Here is a 16340-nt window from a genome sequence, read left to right on the forward strand (position 1 = left end):
ATTTTTAACTCCAAATTGAGTTGCGTAACTTTCAAGATATAATGCAAAAATTAATAAAGAGCAAAATAATATTTTTAACCCTACTTTTTTTTATTTATAAAGCATAACTTTATTGTTTTTCTTTTCATTTAAACTCGAATAGTAGGTAATACAACAATAATTAATAATAATGTAATATCTACAGAAGCATTAGGTGATAATTAAATAAAACTTTTTTTTAATTTAATTTGTTATTTAATCTATCAAAAGTAATAACTTGCATTAAACAATAAACTTGATTGATAAATAATATTAGATATAATAATAACAAGAAGTAAAAAGTTAAGAGGCCTCCTCGTGGAACTACTTCAAAGTGAATTAAAAAAATAAAACTAATACAAATCAGTTAATTTATTGTATGATAAGTTTTTTATAAAGATAAGTTAATGAGATTTAAAACTCAAATTTAATTATTTTCAGCTAGACAAGATACAAATACCGTGTGTAGACACGTCTTGAATTACTCATAGTTTTTTTTCTTTGATCAGCTCATACATCCTTGTTTTTAATTCTGATCACAGACAGGATATTGTATTGATCTAGAAAAATCTTTTTTTTGTTTATTAATCTAAATACTTTTATGTAAACAGTTTATTTTTTTTATGGATTTATTATATACAATACCATTTATTCTTAATTTAAATAATTATAAATTCCGTTAATAAAATTGTGATTAAGACTAATAGGGCTATAACTATCTATGAGTTTATTGAACATATGGTGTAATGCTCTAACCATGAAAAAGTGAAATCATTACTCATTAGTCTCCATATTAATAATATTATAGTAGAATGGAACACTAGAAGTCTGTTTTAACGGCATTGTAAAAAAAAAAATCCTTCCCCTTTGAAATTTTTTCTAAATACTCATTTAATATCGGGATGAATATACTTACTATGCATCATTATTTAGGGTTCCATGCTGTTACAATAAAAAGAATATGAATAAATTTATTTTATACATATTTTTTTGTGTTATTCTTGTACAAGAGATCAACATTTAATTGTTTTTTAATTAGTCTAGAAAATCTCTCTGTCCCCACTTTGTATATAATTTATATTTTATATTAAAAATTATTTCAAAACTTAAGAATCTCAAACATTGAAGTAATAAAATGTTTAATTTTATTATTTTACTACTACAGTGTTTAAATTGTTTGCAGCAGAAGGCAGTATACACTGATGAACAGTATTATAATTCTGAGAATTTGCATAATTGAATTTAAATAAAATCATAACTAAATGAAAAAATGGGAATAAGCATATTTAATAAATCAACCTGCTTAATCTTAATAAATGATACATATATATAATCATATAGGCAGGAAAAACTTCTTTTAAGATTTTATAGTACTACTGTGTACCTAATCTTTCATTTCAAAATCGTAGTTTTACTTCTAACAATCATAAATAACATAACCCTGTGACATATTATGTAACAAAATATACATTGTCCGTATAATATGCCTATTTATTATATTTCTGATGACTGATGACTTACGTAATAATTCTGGGTAAACTATTTTCACAGGATATTATTATATAATATATTTCTTAAAGATATTTCTTTTATTAAAATAGATGACATTCGTATTCATCTTAATTATATAACGAATCGGTCGATGTCACAATATTATTCGTTTTAGTATATTTTATACATGTTTATACACGAGTATAGATGTGCATATTATACAAAACTTTTATATGACTACAGAATATTTATTTTTACAAGATTAAGTTTATTTTACGACTTCGTTGGATATGTTACATATACTATACAAACATATATTATGTATATATAATATAAATCTTCAAACTGCCTTCAAAACGAGATTTTTAGCATAACAAAAATCCATAATTGTTCGTGATCTGAATTTAAAAATATTTCAGCGCAAACACTCAAAAAACATTTCAGACACAATCCTAAAGAGTATATACCTATGCCTATAACTATATTATTAATAATTTATTAAACACAAAGCACCTACATATTATACATAAAATTCCGAAAATCTGCCCGACACTAAAAATCTTTACATGCTCTATGAAAATATATTACAATAATATTAAAATCAAAATAAAGTTTTGCAGTTTTCTAAATAATATAATATTTTCATACACGAATCTTTATTTTCAGATAGATTGTTATACGCGTGTCCTCTCGTCACCCCTATTTTTCTTCGTCGTCCAAATATCGAATACCTGCATTTATACTCGTAAGTCAGTAAGTTGGTATTTATGAATAACGTATATACACGTATACATAAATGTGCGTATGTATGTATATATTATGTGCATTGTGTATACACCGTAACAGTTTCGGGTACCTACGTATTTTCCAATTTGTCGCAAGGTTCATGCCAATCTTTCGGGTATTATTTCCGTGTTGTTTCTCTTGAAATAAGAGAGAAATTGTTTTCTTCAGTTATTTTTATATATAATATAATAATACCGTGTGTGTGTATATAGTACGCGCCCGTGCGTAAATGTATGTATACGACTTACATATACTTACTTTTAGCATAACCGAATATAATGGGGTCTCGTTTGCAGAGAACGAATCCGAACGTACATGATACATAATACATATACATGGTTATTATTATAATACGTATGTACATATACACTTTGCGCATTTCTTTTCAGTCTGCGGTGCGGTAAAATACCTGCATAAACCATATACATATACCTACCTTCATCGGCTTTCGTTAATGACGGAACTGCCGACGCGTTTTCGCTATATATTTATGTGCGTGTGCGTGTAATAATGTGTATATTATAATATATATATATATATACTCGAGCACGTGAGATTTTAGCAGAAATAATCCATGGCACAAAGACGGTTTTATAAAATATTATTATATTATTATATTATTATATTTGTATATATACTGTGCATATGTACAGTGCGTATACCACAGTGGTACCTATGTACGTTGTACACTGACATACTGTACATAAAGTGATTCACCAACATCTGGAACAGTAGAACCTCTCTATTATGTTCGCCATTTGCGCTGCGTATATAATATAATATGTATTATGTATACTACAAAATATTAGGCATGTGTATGTAAGTATAATGACATATTAACATTAATAAACGTAATACGTATATTACATAAAAGCGATTACCTACCTGTAATAATAATAACAATAATAATTAGGACTAGAGTTCATGCAAATTTTTTCTGGTTGATCGCATTGCATATAAAGTATGCAATATAAAACGTTATAGCTATAATATATTTTGAATAATATAACATGAAAGTTTATGTAGCATATATTTTTGCATATTAAAATAATATAGTATGTAGATAGGTAGATACTTATAAGTACTATAATATTTCCCCCTTTCTGAAAATCACATTTAATTTTAATTTATTTAAGCTTTAAGACTTTTCCATACTTACAATTTCACTTTTCTAAGTAAAATTATAATTCCGTACAAATTTAAAAGGTTTTGAATATTTTGATTCGTGCATTGGAATGGAAGATGTTTTTAACTGTATTTATAAGAGAAAAATAAAATTACTTATTATTATGATACAATCAACAGTATTGTAATTAAGTACTTTCAATTAGTATTATGATCCAGATACAGTTGATACAGATACTTATACATAGGTAACAATAATAGAAACTTTATCACAACAATAACAGATTAAACATTTAATAAATAACCAATTTAAATTTAAAATATTGCGACATCCCCTATAAGCTAAACTTATGCTAAGAAGGCGATTATTATCAATATATTTTAGATTCTGAACGAAGTGATGAATGTATTGGTTTTACAATGATGTGAGTTACTTTTTTATGTCTGTGTACTAACTGACTTGTGTCATAACTAGTCCAAATAATGCTTCAATTTCAAACTTTGGGGTTGGTTTCCAATGGCAAAGTGAATATCCTTGGTGCATTATAGAGGTCAAAAGTAAACATTTTTCAAAGAAAAACAAAAAGAAAAGTGACGGAAAACGGGAATTTGTACGCAAAACTAGTTTTTGACCAAGCCGATTTGTTAATATGATTGTAACTCAAAAACTAATCACTGTTAATACTTGTTATTACTACTGTTAAATTTTCCCGTTTTGTTCCGGTGTGTATAGAACTGTTGTTTGATGACTTATCCCATATTTCTGTGAAACACTTGTTATTTATTTATTAACAAATTCTAAGCCTTAATTTTTTCGCAATACTTTGACCTAACAGGCAATATCAGTTTTTATTTTAATATCAAAGTTTTGATTAAATCTTTCACTTCACTTTTGTTTTATAAAATATACTATTCTATAATATGAATAATAGTCTTTAATCAATAAAAAATATTTTGAACCTTCAATAGAATCCGTTTCCATTGATCCACACAAATCAACGTGTATTATTTCACCCTTTAGTGGTTTTATTTGTTGTATTAGACTTAAATGTTTGTTTGTGTTATTTACCATTCATGCACGCATCACAGAAAAAAATTATTTTTATTATCTGAGACTTTTATAACACGTTTTTCTAATATACCTATTATTAACATACTTTATATTTTGATGAATTAACCTTTCGTGCCATAATTTTAGTGTATCCTTGATAATTATAATTTGTCTGTGGGCTGTGGTTCTTCTTTATCGGGCGTAATAATAACTTTGAACTTCAACTTAAATAGTTTTCCTTGTCGTTCACCTGTACAGACTATCTGTCCGTTTCTTGAAAACTCACATTTATTTTTATCTGAGAAAAGTGTTAAACCTTTACTTAACTTGTTTGATACCACTCATTGGATTCAAATCAATATCACATACATCAATTATAGTAACCTATACTATACAGCAGAGCGATACCCACTTGACCACACTTTTTTTTAATTGGTTATAAATTTATAATTCTAATATATTTTAAATTAACTAATATTTCTTTAGAATTTACTATGAATAACTTAAGTGAATTAAAAACTGAATTTATATTTACTTTTAAAATAATAAAATTTACTTTCATTCAATAATTACCTATACCATAGTGGTTATGAGCATGCGTGCTACGTATATGGGATGGTCAATTAATTATTTTTCATTAACCACATCAGTATAGAGTAGATATAGCAGAGTAGTAGACCATAGTCAATTATTGAAAACTTTCATAATAATATCACATCATAATATCACATTTTAAGAAAATTAAACTAAAACTATAAAAATTATAATTATTATGATATCTTTGCTATTTTGCATATTCATTTTATTCAAAATTTTAAACCATACATTATGGAGTCATATGAGAATTTCACGTGGAGCCAATAGCCATAAAATATTATCCAATAGTCACCCATAATTGGTGTCACTCTAAAAATAAGTACTCTAAAGATTAAAAAAAATTGTTAATTAAAAATGATAATCTAAGTAAAAAGGATTTTAAAAGAAAGTTTTAGATAGCTTATATTAAAATACTTGAATTATCCAATAAAAATATCTATTCGCATGGAGAATAATTAAAGTTCAAAAAATATTTAATACTATTACCACTAGAAATGTCTAAAACTACTAAAATATTAGTATTTTTTTTAGTTAATACTACAAATAATACAATTAACTACAAAAACCTACTCAGTATATTAAATTATAGTGAAAACCCATGTTGATCAAAACTATAATTTTAAATAACTTGCCTAAATATTAACTGTTATTATTTTTTGCTAATTATTATTTTCAAACATAGTATTTTAAAATGATTGTCTATAGGTAACAAAATCAATTAGCATTATATCTAACATTCCTTATTTTATAACATAATTAAGGTATGCATGTAAACTTTAACTAAGCACATATTTTTAAGCTATAAAATCAGTTAAACAGACTAACAGAATTAATTTCAAAAATGTTAACATTGTAATGCAGTGGTCTCAAACTCAAATTACCAACGATCCATATAAGGTTAGCTGGCAAAACATTTTTTTTTAATCATTTTAATACTAAATCTAAAATAAATAAAATCAAAATTAAAATGTTTAAAGAAATAAATATTCATTGCGGGCCACATCAAAAGGAATCGCGGAAAAAATGACCACGGAAAAAAACTCACGGAAAAAAAACCCCCAAAAAAAACCTACGGAAAAAACCCAAACTAAAAAACACACGCCGGAAAAAAATCCCAAGGAAAAAAAGCCCAAAAAATATATTATACATTTATTTATAGTTACATATTTTAAATAATATTCACAGTAGTAAAATATAATACTTTATTAAATTATACATACATACTTTTTAGCAATTCAATTAAATTTTATATTGTTTTAACTTAGCTTTTTATTGTTAATTATCATTATTATACAATTAAGTTCATTTTAATTTTTTTATGTATAGATATAGCCTACAAGTTATTATTATAATTAACCTTATAATTCAACAATTTACTATTGTATAAAAGTAGTATTATAGTAGTACTAATAGTATTAACTATTGATTGTTATCGTTTTGACACCATTTTATTATTGTCTCAAATGAGACAAATGTAATCAATGATTATTAATTAACCCTTAATAAATGTTGATTAGGTAATGATTTTGCTTAAATAAGTTTAACTTTTTTTTTATAGACTACTTGTCGAAAATTATTTTTTTAAATTAATAATTTATTATTATATTATTTAATTATTATGACTATGCGATCTCTCGTATTATAATTATTAGTTATTATTATGTTACCACAAACGAGAATATTTTGTATTTTTAATATTTTGTTCCTATGTTCTATTAAATAATTTTATGATAAAATTATTTTAAAAATATTATTATTTATTATTAAAAATATATTATATGATTGTAAATCCATTGTATAATTAACAATCAACCACAGTTTATAAAATATTTCATAATATAAGATTACAATGATAGCACTTTTTTTCCGTGGCATTTTTTCCGCCTCTCCATCAAAAGAGCTCGCGGGCTAAATGTGGTCCACAGGCCGCGTGTTTGAGTTACTGTTATAGGGTATAACTAACTATAGTTTATCTATACATTTACCTATAAGTATTATTTTTAAGTTTTAATATAATATAGTCATATCGGTACCATTAAAGTTATTAGGGCTATCTCCCAATATGCGGTCTACCACAAAAGTTGTCTCCCAATATGCGGTCTACCAAAAAAAATACGATCTACCAGAATGGACGTGGTTAAATCTTAAATATTATACTAAATTGTAGTATATCAGAGACCAGCACGGATAGGCATGGGTGGTATATAAATAAAAATAAAAATAAATATTAAATAATGATAATTGATTCTGTTCATTCACTAACATTAATCCATAAACATATTATTTAGATTCTGGGGGTATGAAGTGTGCTTTATGTGTATATAGTTACTACCAATAACTATATGCGTGTTTCGGCACTCGTCGCTACGCTCCGCACAAATCGAAAATATCCCTCGACTTGCTATGCAACGCCACCTCAAGTAAGTCACAGGATAATCACTGCCCATATACTACGACATAACTTACCCTGTGACTTACTTGAGGTGGCGTTGCATAGCAAGTCAAGGGATATTTTCGATTTGTGCGGAGCGTAGCGACGAGTGCCGAAACACGCATGTGTAGTCATTGGTAGTGAATAAACGGAAAAGGTCCGTATATATTAAAAATATATAATTATTATTTATTATTGATTATCCACAAAGCATATTTTCATATCTCTAAGAAAACTATCAAAAATATCATCCATTTTATTTAGACCTCGCCACCAATACTCGGCTAAGTACCTCTCTAAGAGGTCTTCATTAGTACCATACATTTTTTTAACAATTTTCAGTCTACGAGGCCTCCAAAGACTTTCGATTCTCTGTGTATTGGCACCAGTTAGTTATATATCATTATGAAAAAATAGGATTAAAGTGATAAAATATAATACATTAAATTAGTAGGTAATAAACTAATAAATAATAATGACGCGGGATTTCCTACCCTACTATAGGCAGGTATAACACATAACATTGGTAGACCGCATACTATACTCATGTTTATAGTTAGGTAGTACGCAAAAAACAGGTAGACCGCATATTGGGAGACAGCCGTTATTAGTTATCATCGAGGTTATAATGTAATTGTTGTTCATTTACTATTTTTGAATTAGTTTCTAAATTAAAAACAAAATAAGATGGTTTAGTTGCTGCTTTATAACAATTACAAAATGTATATTTATATTTATACATAATTATAAAATATAGTCGAATCCAATACTACAAATGTATTCAATTCAAATAAATCAATGGTTGCATGAAGAATAACTCTTAGATGCTTGCTGTTTCTTTAGACATAAAAAATAATTACCTAATCAGAAAAAAAAAGCGGGTAAGTGGGTACCGCTATGCTGTATATTAGATACCGTGTGGGTCACTATTATATATTATAGGAATGTTAAATTTGAATCCAATGATAGGTATACTTATGGAAAATCTTGTATTACATTTTCAAGTCTAAGCTATTTATACAAAAAATTTTATGAATTATACCTACAAAATAATTTGCAAATATTCATGATTTTGACGAATTTTTGTTAATATTTGAACTTAAGGCGCTAATAAAAAAAAATTGTGCCTATGTATTCTTAGAATTTTTTAATCATTATAAAAATAATTTATGAGAAACTTTGAATTCAATTTTCAAGTATTTTGACTTGGCCAAAAAAATTTTATCGACACTTCAAAAAAATAAATTTCAGAAAATCGAAAATTTCAGTTGTCTATAAATAGCTCAAAAAAAGTCAAAATATTTTGAAAATTAAATCATGTAAAGAAAATTCTAATCTAAATAACTGGTGAGATTTTTAAGTATCTATGACTTATACTTTTTGAATAATAACAAATATATATTTAAAATCGTTTGAGGATAAATCGTTATTGTTACGCTATTTCGTTAAAATTTAAAATTCAAATACACTTAAAATTTTTCCTATAATGATGTTTTGAGTTTACTCTATAGCTACTTGAAGGAAAACTTAGTTTTGTATTTTTAATCCTTAGATAAAAACACAAAAAAATATAAAAATCACGCTCTATTTTTTTTCTAGATCTTCAAAATTTATTTTCGGACTACTAGTCATAATAATCGATACAAATTAGTACATATACAATATCATATGAGTTTTGCTGAGACCTTCAATCTAAGGTCATTAAACCATATTATGTAATTTCAACCGGTGCCATTTTAAACGGTTTCTACTGTCTAGTTAAAGATCTAATCGTAATTTATGTAACTCATTGTCGTACAATATAATATGTATTGTAATTTGTAATTTGTAGACGATAGGAACCTGCCTACTTACTATTACTATTTACTATCTACGTAACTACACCAAACATTTACGCACAGACTAAACAAAAATGTAAGTTTTTCAAGAAATATAATGACATAATTTTCAAGTAGGTGCTAATATGGACATTTTAACTTAGCACTGTGTTCGCTTAAGGGTATCGGTACAGTTATATTTTATCCAAAACATACAATTTTCATTACTTATTAAAACTGATTTAAATTTGTTATTATAATGTCTACGTTGATTATTCGGAGTTTAAATCAGAAATCTAAAAATGTGGACTGACCGATCTTGAATAGACATTATAACGAATTCAGATTAGTTTTCAAACATATTATCGCGTTATTAAATCGATTGGTAGGATAGACAAAGAATACATAGTTTTAACATTGATTATAGAATAATAATATAGTCAATAGACTATTTTATAACCAATGGTTTTAGTAAAAAAACACACGTTCTGGAATCTGAATCGTTCACACCCGCGACGGTGCGGCAGTCGGGCAATGACTTGTACGGCGCATGCCGAATGTGGAAGAGTTTCTCCACCACTGTCACATATATAAATATAATTAGAGTATACTCTTCTAGATATTACTATGGTACAATTATAAATATCTGGCGTATATTGATAATTTGGTATCAATTGAAGAATATACATGTAATTAAAGAAATAATATAACATGAAATATTATTCATTTGAGCTTCGCTTTATGCCACCACTACGCTATAGTCTATAGATCACTGTTTCTTAAATTTTTTTATCAATGCAATCCTTTTTCTCTTTTTCGTGTTCACTTTTATCGTATTACTTCTAGTTCTTTTTTTTAAATTTTTAGCTATTTTTATTTAGGTTCATTAATTAAGTTATTACTCCTCGATAATATTAAAACCCCTACTTTGTTTCAATAGTTTTATTGCGTAAAATTTTAAATATATATTATACAACATTATAACATTCATCCTATAATGACGGTTCGAGTTTTCTCTAGTTATCTAAAGGAAAACTAAGTGTTGAATTTTTTAACCTTAGATAATTAGATACAAATACAAAAAAATTATGAATTTTCAACTTCAAAATTACTTGCAAATTTTTACGATTTTAACATATTTTGTAAAAATTGGAACTTTAAAGGTTTAAACGGTTATACAAAAAAATTATGACTAACGATTTTTGATTTTTTTAAACTAAAATAAGAACAATTTATTATAAACCTTGTATTAAATTTTCAAGATTTTTTAGCTAGGTTTTTTTATCAACACTTTAAAAAAAAAATTCTTAAAAAAGTCAAAAATTTCAGTTGTCTATAAATAACTCAAATAAGCCTAAATATTTTGAAAATATAGCAGTATATAGACAACACTAATACAAAAATTTGGTGAATATTTCAAGTATTTACAATGATTCGTTTTTGATTAACAACCATATAAAAAAATCTTTGAAAACTGTTAGAAAATTCTTATTTCTTATACTTTTGAACTCTATAATAAACCAAGGATATTCACTTTGCCATCGGAAACCCCCATCGAAGTTTGAAATTGAAGCATTATTTCAACAAGTTATGCTGTACATAGACACAAAAACAAAAGAAAACACACATCATTGTAAAATCAATACATTCATCACTTCGTTCAGAATCTAAAAAAATATAAATATTATCAATAATTAATTTAATAATTCCAATAAATAATTTATTTTGTGTAACTTTACTAGTAATAATACCAGGATTTATAAATAGGTGCAGATAATCTTGGTATATTATATTATAATTTATAATATGCTGTGGTTTTAATCTATAATCTATCCTTCTACCCGACAAGCAGTATTGTAACAAATTTAGCAAATAGTATGCATTCAAAACATTTTAAATTTTACTGTAATGATCTAAGAAATTATTAATGTAGATATGAAATAATGATTGTTTAAACCTTTAAACATAGTATATCATGCATGTTAGTAAATATAAAACAATAACATAGCATTGTATCTTATAAGTTTATTTACCATAAAAATTATGAATTTAATGTGAAATACATAAAAAATTGAACTCTTGTACACAATTTATACTTATTATTTATTAAATATAAATATTATCCAAGACTTTACTCCAGAATAATAATGATATTAGCATAGAATGAAATTGTGTATATTATTATATGGTATAAATAAACGGCATATTTTACAAATGGGTGATTTTACTTGGATGTTCTATGATCAGTTGTAATTTATATTTATATTTAACAATACTTTCTAAATACTAATATTGTTACATATCATGTAAATATCTTTATGGGTACCTAAATAATATACTTAACATAAAGCCACTGGTATAATAATGCAGTTACAGTACTGCAGTGTTTATATTATAAAATTATATAAATCATAAAACTTCCAACCGACCTTTATTATTTATTTTATTAGATCAACGGTTCCCAACCTTTTTAGTTGTGCGAACCACCAATTTCGTAAAAAAATCTTTGAGGCCCACTATAATAGCACACTTATATATGTATTATAATTATAAAATATATATTATATGAGATAAAACTACATTCAAACCTCAAAGTTCGATATAGTACACTTATTGTACACTGCAGTCAATATTGATCAAATATTATTAAGTATGAAAAAAAATATATAATAATGTTATTTTAAATATATATATAATATTTAATATTAAATTGTTCATAGCCCAGTACCATTCTGCTCACGGTCCACTTGTGGACCGTTGCCCATGGGTCGGGAACCACAACATTAGATGATTAAATAAGTTAAATTTACTTAAATATATTTTCAAAAAAACAAAAACCCAGTAAGTTAGGTTATACTCATTTGATATTTTATTCAGATGTATAATAAATGTTATTAACAATAACTAATAATATTAATAATAATAATTAATAATGATAAAAATTTAATAAAATATTGGTACATAGGTACATAATATAATGACTTATATAAAACCAATAATAACTAAACATGTTGTTAAGAATTTGTTTTATGAAATATTATATACAATTTATTAAAATATAGGATATTGTTTTTACAATAAAATCAACAAACAGTTAACATCTATACCAGTCATTTTTTTGTTTGACAATATTAATGTAATGACGGGTTAAATTAAAAATACAATGCACAGGACGGATCAACAAATTAAAAAAAAAAAAAAAGGAAAGTTTATGTAATTAAAAGTAATGTTATTTGCTACCTCATTTTTGAAGTAATAGATAATAATGGAATAAATATCATATACTCAACTATAATAATAATACAACCTCAGTGTTTTAATTGGTTCTTAACTGGTAGTCTCCATTTTGGGTGATATATCGTACCCAAGGTAATGCTTGATAACCACTCTTCTCAATTATTTTCAAGTACCTAACTTGAATGCCTGATGTTGTGAAATATGGTATTTCAAACCTCACCTGTATAGGAGGCCGGCCTTCTGTTTCCTCGTTTTCAACACTTGGTAGACCAAAATGTGCTCTCATTAAGTATTCTTTGCCACCAGGGAAAGACTTAATCGACCATACTAATGAATTTTGCTCTGGCATATACTTAACTGAACCAACAGTAGTTTTAAATTTAGGAGAATCAGCATCCATGGGGACTTGGATAACTACTTCTACATTATTGGCAGTAGATCGACGCTTGAATTGTGATTTTGCTTTAACTATGTATTCAACACGACTATGAGCATGTCTTTCGATGACACTTTCAATCCAAATCAAAGGCTTGATGTGTGTACTTAACCTGTAAGAAGATTAAAGAATTATTATCTATTGGTTTCACTAATAAATTTAACTAAAAAAAAAAATACCTGTAGGTCATCAAATCAAATTCACCATCTGGAGGAATAAACGATATAGTTCTATCATTTTCAAATCGTGATAGACGAACACATTGATGGAATTTAACATCTTCAAGTTCTACAGATTTTGATTTTCCACGTCCAGTGCTTTCAAATAACACCTTGTCATTAAGTCCTAAACGTAGTTCTGGCATTCCAGACAAGTACACTCTCATTTTGATTGAACCCACTATTTCACTCCTTAGTACATTTCCATTTGCACTAGCTAACAAATTAACTGATTCTATAACATCTAAGAATACTTCATTTTTTCTATACTTGAGTCCTTCTGAGCGCCAAGACACAGCATTAGTCACCGCCATAGGGATCCTAGGTTGTATTTCTAATTTGTGGCCATCTTGTGTGATATACTCTTGTAGGATTTTACTGTCGGTGGTCTGTGGATACCCAAAGTCGAGCAATTCATCCAAAAGTTCATATATAACTACAAAGTTGTCACGTATACTCTCCTCTTCAATTTCTTTGAAATATTCATTCATGACTCGTACAATCTTGTGTAGGAACACAAAAACCAACATGATGTTAGCATTCTTCTTAGTTGTGGACACGACATACAGGTTGTTGCATTTTATATAAGTGAATGTACACTCCTCAGTCTGCAATAGAGGAGTCAATGATCCTTCCTCTTCTTTTTCCATCAGCAGCGGCATGAACTTCTCGATGACATTGGGCGCGATATCACCACGGTAATTTCGGGATATCAACACCTTGCCCTTAACGTCCAATATGTAAATAGCCGACGCAGACATTGTCGTGTTCCGTATACTTACTTAGTGCTCACAATCAATCACTTCATTAGACTGACAACACACTACAACGCCCTAACTGGTTCAAGAAGACCGTTTCTGTCGTAAACTTTAGAATTGTCCAATGGACACTTTTAACCAGCCACAACTCACACGCCGGTATAGAATATTAATAACGAATTACAATAAAATATTAATTAATAATAAATAACAATTACCTATTATTTATTATTATTATTATAATTTATTTCTGAAGTATAATAATAATAATAATTACTATATTATTATCTTGAACTGTATTATTTCATCGAAATTTCTCAAACCAATCACCAGTTTACCACCATCGACCAACGTTGACGTGATAACCATGTGATAAGCGTGGAACTAAACGAAAATATGTATGTTGGGCACCGTTCAGTATGGTCAGACAACCAGCAAGTTAGACGCGTGGCCATTGTATTTGTTTATATGGCCACACCGAATCCGCACTCGATATCAAACTGTTATCATCGATTTATACGGCAATTACTACATTTTCATTATGTATTTGTATTAGCTGCTATCATAATAAAATACTGCTATAATTACTAATTAGTAATAGTCCATTAAAAATTGCCTTTGTCTTCAGTAATTTTTTACTGAGTCCAACATATCGTCTGAATTTTTATTAGACGGTTACTAAACATTTATTTTTTGCTTACGCTGAAATAAATCCTCACGCTAATCCTACGAAAATGGCTGTACGTAGAGCTAGTCACTCTGGGACATGGTACAACGAATCTGGTACGTGATTTTTTTTTGCCTACGCTTTGAATCAGAATAAAATGTTACGATACATTTTTCAGCGAAAGAGCTTAGCAATCAATTAGAAAACTGGTTAGGTGCTGCTGAACTCACTCATGGGCCTGCCAGAGCCATAATAGCCCCGTACGTATTTTCTGAATAATACATTCAGCAGATCTGTTGTATTCATCAACATTCAATACCCTCAATAAAACTAACGAAATCTTTATTTTACAGGCATGCCGGATATCAATATTGTGGCGCTTGTGCAGCATTTGCTTATCGTCAGATAAGTCCATTCGTCGTGTAAGTTACAATGATTACAAAACTTTTCATAAGTAACTCTAGTTATTTTTAGGCAACGTATTTTTATACTTGGGCCCTCACATAATGTCCGTTTATCCGGTTGTGCTTTGTCAAGCGCTGTTAAGTATAGAACACCGTTTTATGATTTACAAATAGATAATGAAGGTAAGAATTCATAATGGTAAAGTAAAATTAAATCATTGTTTTCATTTTATATTTAGTGTACGAAGAGCTCGAGTCTACTGGGCATTTTGAACGAATGAGTATGAAAGTAGATGAAGACGAACATAGTATCGAAATGCAATTGCCATACATTGCCAAAGTGATGCAAGAGTAATAACCATAAAAAAAATTTACATACTTAGCAACAGTAATTATTCATGAACATTTGTTATTATATTTTAGCTACAAAGATAAATTCACTATTGTGCCAGTAATGGTTGGCTCGTTAAGCACTGAAAAAGAATCTCTCTATGGACATATATTTTCTCAATATTTAGCGGATCCTAAAAATCTTTTTATCATATCTTCAGATTTTTGCCATTGGGGACAAAGATTTCGTTATACATTTTACGAAAAATCTTGGGGTGAAATTCATCAATCAATTACAACTCTGGATCATAAAGTTAGTTAATTAAACTAAGTTATTTGTATATTATAATTAAATTAGCTTAATTTGGTTTTATGCAATAGAAATTAAGTCAAATTAAAATTCATAATTTCAATTATAATAATATGACTATTTAATAATTATCTAAATCATTATTTTTTTTCAAGGGCATGGATATTATAGAAACTTTAAAACCAGCTGCTTTTGTTGAATACTTGAAAACTTTCTCTAACACTATATGTGGCAGACATCCAATCAGTGTTTTATTGCAGGTAAAGTTAGAATAATCAATAACATGTATTAGTTATTATTTTAATTATTTCCAATAAAATATTAGAATATTATTTTTTTTTTTTTTAATAGGCGGCTAATCATTTACGGACTCAAAAATTGTCACTCAAATTTCTAAAATATGCTCAGTCCAGCAAATGTTACAATCTGGGTGATTCGTCAGTTAGCTATGCATCCGCATCCCTCATAATTGAATAGCAATACTGTACTTCATAGTGAATTTTTTTAATTCACATTTTTCTAAATATAAGTTAACACTACATTTAAAAACTATATACTTAATTACATATTATTTTAAACCATAATGATAATCAAGATTTTATGAACATTGTTTATATAATTAAATAAATATTAAAATGTAAGTTTTTTTTTAAGAAAAAAATGC

General features: G+C 27.2%; 2 protein-coding genes across 2 annotated transcripts; one reads left to right on the top strand and one right to left on the bottom strand.

Moving 5' to 3' along the window:
- Window positions 1-12162: 12162 nt before the first annotated feature.
- LOC114131290 (AP-1 complex subunit mu-1) lies at window positions 12163-14272 on the bottom strand. The gene is made up of 2 exons (XM_027996467.2): window positions 13169-14272; window positions 12163-13101 (listed from the first exon to the last, which is right to left on the bottom strand). The coding sequence occupies exons 1-2, from the start codon at window positions 13966-13968 to the stop codon at window positions 12633-12635; spliced, it is 1269 nt and encodes a 422-aa protein (XP_027852268.1). The 5' UTR covers window positions 13969-14272; the 3' UTR covers window positions 12163-12632.
- Window positions 14273-14500: 228 nt separating this feature from the next.
- On the top strand, window positions 14501-16337 carry LOC114131292 (protein MEMO1). The gene is made up of 8 exons (XM_027996470.2): window positions 14501-14748; window positions 14811-14892; window positions 14986-15054; window positions 15107-15219; window positions 15276-15387; window positions 15460-15679; window positions 15832-15936; window positions 16028-16337. Exons 1-8 carry the CDS (start codon window positions 14700-14702, stop codon window positions 16151-16153), a joined length of 876 nt encoding a protein of 291 aa, XP_027852271.1. The 5' UTR covers window positions 14501-14699; the 3' UTR covers window positions 16154-16337.
- Window positions 16338-16340: the final 3 nt, after the last annotated feature.

Source organism: Aphis gossypii, chromosome 2, assembly GCF_020184175.1.
Source record: "Aphis gossypii isolate Hap1 chromosome 2, ASM2018417v2, whole genome shotgun sequence".
Classification (NCBI taxonomy): Eukaryota; Metazoa; Arthropoda; class Insecta; order Hemiptera; family Aphididae; genus Aphis; species Aphis gossypii.